General features: G+C 39.1%; 1 protein-coding gene across 1 annotated transcript in view; it reads right to left on the bottom strand.

The window, feature by feature from the left end:
* MED12 (mediator complex subunit 12) overlaps nt 1-6000 on the bottom strand; it is a 4088267-nt gene that overhangs the window by 4061845 nt on the left and 20422 nt on the right. The window contains exon 2 of the mRNA XM_044054827.1: nt 5346-5459. Within this exon, the coding sequence (XP_043910762.1) occupies nt 5346-5459 (114 nt within the window). The remainder of the gene's footprint in view (nt 1-5345; nt 5460-6000) is intronic.

Below are 6000 nucleotides of genomic sequence, written 5' to 3'. Positions count from 1 at the left end.
CATTTAGGCCCTTCTGGAGGATCTCCATGTCAGCCGGAGACTATTATAGCACCCAGTTTGCAGTCGTCTGCAAATAGTCAGCCACAGCCCTTCCGTGCTTGCCTGTACTTCTGAGAAGTATATGACAAACAGGAAGGGCCCCAGGACAGATCCCTGAGGCACACCACTCGTTACTGGTCTGGATTCGGACATAGATCCCGCTACTGTTAATTTATGGGATCTGTCTGACAGCCAGTTTGTGATCCATCTTGTGATGCAAGGGTTTATGCCCAGGCTGGTGAGCTTATCAATAATACCTGAAGGGGGAATGGTGTCAAATGCTTTAGCAAGGTCAAGGTAAGCAGTGTGTACCTCCTTTCCCTTATCTATAGCCGGAGTAACTGTCTCAAAGAAATCCACCAGGTTCAGGAGGCATGATCTGCCCTTGACAAAGCCTAATTGTGTGGGGGGGGTCCAGCGACTGGGAGGTTCCCAATCTCTCCATTTAGGAGTTCCATAATGATTTGTTCCATAGCCTTACAGATCAGACTGGTCAGGCTTATTGGTCGGTAGTTCCCAGGGTCAGTTGTGGCCCCACCCTTGTGTAGCAGGACCACCGTTGCCGTGCGCCATTCTATGGGCACATATCCTGTGGAGAGGCAGAGGCTGAACAGGGTATTAAGATGCGGGGTTAATTCCTTTTGGAGCTCATGTATGACACAGCCTGGGACACCATCTGGTCCCATGGAGGCAGTGTTTTTAGCTTTAGATAGAGCCTTGTTAACCAACATATCAGTAATAATTGGACTTGTATAATCCCCTGGAATGGTAATAGGCCCTGTAGGTAGTGAGGGGGTAGAAATTTGCACTGAACCTGTCAGCCAAGATGTTGGCAATGTCAGAAGGGTCAGTGTATTTTGTTCCATTCTGTACTAGCTCAGAACAGACCTGAGCGTTGCCATTTAGGTTTTTGACGTAGCCATAGAAGGCCTTATGGTTATCCTTGGCAACTATTTTCAAAATTAGCTTTAGTCGACTTGATGAGGGCCCTCAATTTCTTACTAATGCTGATCAGGGATGATTTTTCTACTTGAGATTTGGCCTTTTTTTTGCAGAAGTCTCCTCTCATGTATTTCTGTTCCTTTACAATCCATCCACGGCCTACCTTATTGCATTTATAACATTTTAATTCACATTTTGTTTGCATCATGACCTCTCACATCTAAACCATTTCCTTTTTGTGCACTCAACAATTAAATGATCCGATTTTCCACAGTAGAAGCAAGTTTTGTGTTGATCCCAATGTTTACCACCTTTTTGACCATCTATAATACTAGGGATATGAATAACTATCACCTTCCATTTTTAGTACATTACAATCCCCAGTCCATAATCCTCTACTGTCAAACTTTAGAAATATACACTTCATCTTTACAGATGCTATTTAAAATGTTTTCAAAGTCTCTCTCTCTCAAATTCTGCTCCAAACGGAACAAGACTTTGCTTAAATTTTTCAAAAAACAAAAAACCTGCAAGTATTCCACCAAGTACACCCTTGCTTATTTTCATATAGACTCAAAACAGTTTCCATTGCCTGACCATTTTCAAAAATTTTAATCAGAAAAAGTTTTACTTGTATGAAAGCTCTATGCCAGAGAACTTACTAAAGATGAAATAATGCCCCATGCATCATAACTTTCTATTTCTCTTTCTTCCTAGGAGAAGATCCTAACAGTATAATTTATTCTTCTTAAGTTTCTTTGCCTGATATGGTTAAGGAAAAAGGCAAAACATCAGTCTAAGTTGTTGTCTTACATCGCCTGTTTTTTTTTTTTTTTTTTTGCATAAGTACCACCATTTTAAATATGGTGCATTTCATCTCCCCATGCCAGAGCCTTGCCACTCTCAGGATCATTTTTTTCACATAAATTTCTCTAATAAAACATCCTGCAACTCTCCTGACTGGAGAAGTGCAATGATATATCAGTCATCTTGCTGGTTCTCTTCCTGGAATAACTGCTGCTAAAAAATCTCTTCCGAACCTGGAAAAGGCTTGCCTGCCTTTTCTCTGCGGATGTACTATTCCCACGGTTTCAAAAATATCTCCAACCACTGGAACTCCACTAGAAGGTACACATAGCTTCTCTCAATTCTCCAACCTCAGACACTGATACAGAAGGCTCCACTACTTTCTCGTCATCTCTCAACATATTTGTAAGACGACCACCTTCGTCTGCTACAACCACCACAAAATAAGTCTCTCAACTTCACTGCTATAACTCCCTGCTTCTTTAAGTAACTTCCATACAACAAAACAGGAGGAGGAAATGCAACCACAAAAATGCTCCCCTTGCAAATGACAAGAGTAAGCAGAGGTTTCTCAGATGCCCTGGCCACATTTTCCCACTAGTTCAAATACAAGCTCCCTTGAAAACAGGCCAATAGCCTAGTGGGACTAATCTGGTCAGCAAAGAATAACTAAAGAAAACAGATGCCTAAAAGGTATTAAAATTCTGTCAGTTAGGTGAAGTTATTTGATGTTGCGGGTGTATCAAACAACACCTCCCCCAAATCTTGTGTGATTAGATCCATTCTGTGAAGAAGCTTATGGCAATTTCCCCTGGCCCTTTCCAAAATAAGGGGGAGGCACTGTTGCCTGAGCCAGAAGGGAGTGTCTCTATAATAAATCAATGGAGAGTCCTTCTGAATCTTCACAATGACACTCCACATCAATGGAAAGAGTGGGTAAGCACAGAGGAAATTTCTTGTCCAATAAAATGAAAATACATCTATTTTCCAGGCCTTCTTGCAAGGAATCCTGATGCAGAAATGTTCCTTTTTTTTTTTTTTTGCGAACAGGGGCAAAAGGGAGGTGTCCCTCACAGCTTGATAAATTTTTAGAAGACCCCCATGATTCAATTACCTTTTGCAAAATTATGTTTTGGTCCTGCTCAGTTCATTTGCCACAAAATGTTGCTCAGACAGTAAATAAAATGCCTGTAGTGTGAGACTGTGCCGAATTGCTATAACCGAGGCTACCATGGCTAGTCTGCACAAAGGGCAAGATCTGGTCTCCCCATTTGTTTAAATGTACCACATCACTGTGCTATCACATCTGTAACCACTTTTTACAGTCTTGGGGAACACAGGTTGAGAGCATTTACTACTGCAAACATACATCTTTTACATTTGTGTATTTTAGTCAGTCTTTTTTCGTTTCAAAAGACCTGATGTTCTTTCACACCCAAAGACTCCACTTCCCAACCAAAGTTTGATGCACTATAGCTACAGATTGTACTAGAGCTGAAAAGGAAAACAGAAGACCTGCATTCAGATAAAATTGGTCTCGCCACCAATGCACATACAGGGTCTATATTAGATCACCAATCGCTTAAAAAAGCGGTGAATAAATCAACCCTATGTAAGCGAAAGCTTACAATGTCGAACTGTCAGAACAGTGATCATTTTCCCGGGGGGGGGGGACGCTTTAAACATTACATTAAGTGGGGGGGCTTCGTCCCCCACACACCCCCTACTTAAATGTACCAACTCCAAGACCACACTACAGTGCCGAAAATGGCAAAGTAACAAAGCGGCCAAACAAATTCTTTCCCAGGGAAAGAATTTGCTTAAAAGCCGCTTCGATATTTTGCCTTTTCAGTTCGACCAAGATGCTTTCAAAAGAATGCGTCTTCGGTTTTCTAATAGGAACCCCTCATATATCCTCTCGCTTAAAGATTGTTTTGTTTTGCCTACATAGAAACTAAATATTATGACAGCAATGTACAATATAAATAGTAAAAAAATTAAAATAATGGACAGAGTTAAGAAACCAAGGTATGTATTCACTTGAATGTTTAGAAAAAGTAAATGCCTGAAGGAGTATTTTGAGAACACTATTTCATTTGAGATCGATAAATCACTCATAATGTGGTACATGTAGACAGTGCAGATATATTTTGGCTGCTGTTAGCACTACAGTTGCCTCATTTGACAGAGTTCTGACCTGTACTGCATTAAGTAATTACAGTAATAAAGCTGTGGAGTACTTAAGTTCATGTCATGCGATAGTTTCTACGTAGGCAAAACAGAATGTTCATTAACTGGATATAAGAGCATTGTTTAGATATTAAGAAAAAGAACAATCCCCTTATACAAGCATGCTGCTACATGCAAAGATTTTAAAAAGTTTTATTTTTTATACTGGTGAAAATATCTGGGAATTCACAATCTCATTTTTGGAAATAGAGGTTAGAAAAGGAAGAACTAAATGCAACCAGTGCTCCTTGGTTAAATGAACACACATTATACAGTTTTAAGTTATTTATTTTACTTTACAGTTGATGACTGGGAAAGTCCAACTGGACACAGGTCCATTTTCAGCAGAGGCCCGGGGAGAAAAGCTCCACATACAATTACAACAATTCTAAAAAGTACTATTTTTTTTTTTTATACAAAACTGTGGTCATAAGTCATACAATTGTATGTATAGGACCATATTTAATATAGACAGGGTTTTCAATGTCAATTTATTTTCTGTGTTTTTAAGAAAAGACTTTAGATTGAACTCAAGATTATGTGATAAAGAACCAGATATTTAAACATGATATGAAATCCCAAGTTAGTTTGGATAAAAGGTCTGTATCAGATGCACTCATTTACATGCACACTTTTTGTATTCATATATCCTTGAACCTCGGGTGGCCATTAATCCAAAATGTTCCTTCAAGAAAAAAAAAACAAAAACAAAAAACACTAACAATAAGAAATGAGAACACTTTTCCAATGCAACCCAGACGTTGACTTGTAAATTGTCAAAGAAAACAAGTAGATCTGGAAACAAGAAGGCATACTATCTGGAAGGTAGATCACACAGACAACTTTTCACTATACATGTGTTCCTAAAAATAATGAGGGTAACAACTGCAATTCATAACAGACGATGGCTTGAAAAAAATCAGAAAGTGTTCCTAACGGACAGCTGCATGTAGAGAGAACATAACAAGTACTTACCATGCTACCTGCAAGCTAGGAAACAGACAACTACACTAATCAAATAGCAATCATTTAAGATTGGGGGGGGGGGGCTTCCCAAGCTGGAAGCTGCAAAAAGATGAGTTTCTAAAACTAGGGGAATCCAAGATTTACCCCAATAAAAGTCAGTGTTGCTATAAAACATGTTTACCTCCAACTGTATTTGCAAACAATACATGTATAAACACCAAAGACAAGACTGTGGTACTCTACTGTACTTAAAGTTTATTACCCAAATGAACTGGCAACATACCAGAAGGCATCAGAGGCACTAGTTTAGTTGACAACCTAGTATACACAGCAGAAGAGGAAAAAAACTTCATGAAACTCACTTTCAGGAAAGTCATGCTAAATATAAGCACTCTTTTACCCGCAGAAAAAATGCCTTTAAGATAGTTCGGTTTACTTAGGGGCACTATATCAAAGAGGAGATGCTTCTCTGGCAGCTAAACAAAAATAGAATAAAATGAAATAAAATAAGAGTTTAGCAGCATCAAATGTGATGGCCCAGAAGGCGGCTCTAAATTCTAATACTCAATGTTTTTTTGAGTGATGACAGCATTTAGGACAGGAGTCTAGTACTGAAAACTTTAGGGAACTGCAAGTATAACTTAAGATGAATATTGGATTACTTGCAAATATTTTTCTCCATATTCCAGCTACTGCATATAATAAAGCCAGAAACTGGCTAGTCAATGACAATTATGCCACTTACCCAGCTAACAGCTTACATACTTAAGTGTTTCCCTACCTTTCCACAACTCTAATACTGGCTGTCTAACATTTAGGGCACTCCTCAGCCATGAAGAACAGTGTGAACAGATGCCAAAATGTTTTCAATGTGATGCAACACAGTTTGATCTCAAGACCGCAAGTCAGACTTAGTTGGTGATACTGTCAAGCAAGAATAGTTTCCTTGACGCTTTGTGATACCAAAAAGCAGCAATAAAAAGATAAAACACACAGGAACATTTCACATACAGTGGC

Source organism: Protopterus annectens, chromosome 13.part0 (assembly GCF_019279795.1).
Source record: "Protopterus annectens isolate FY-2018-M chromosome 13.part0, PAN1.0, whole genome shotgun sequence".
Lineage (NCBI taxonomy): Eukaryota > Metazoa > Chordata > Ceratodontiformes > Protopteridae > Protopterus > Protopterus annectens.
Note: the sequence above shows the minus strand (reverse complement) of the source record. Positions and strands in the feature narration are given on the sequence as shown.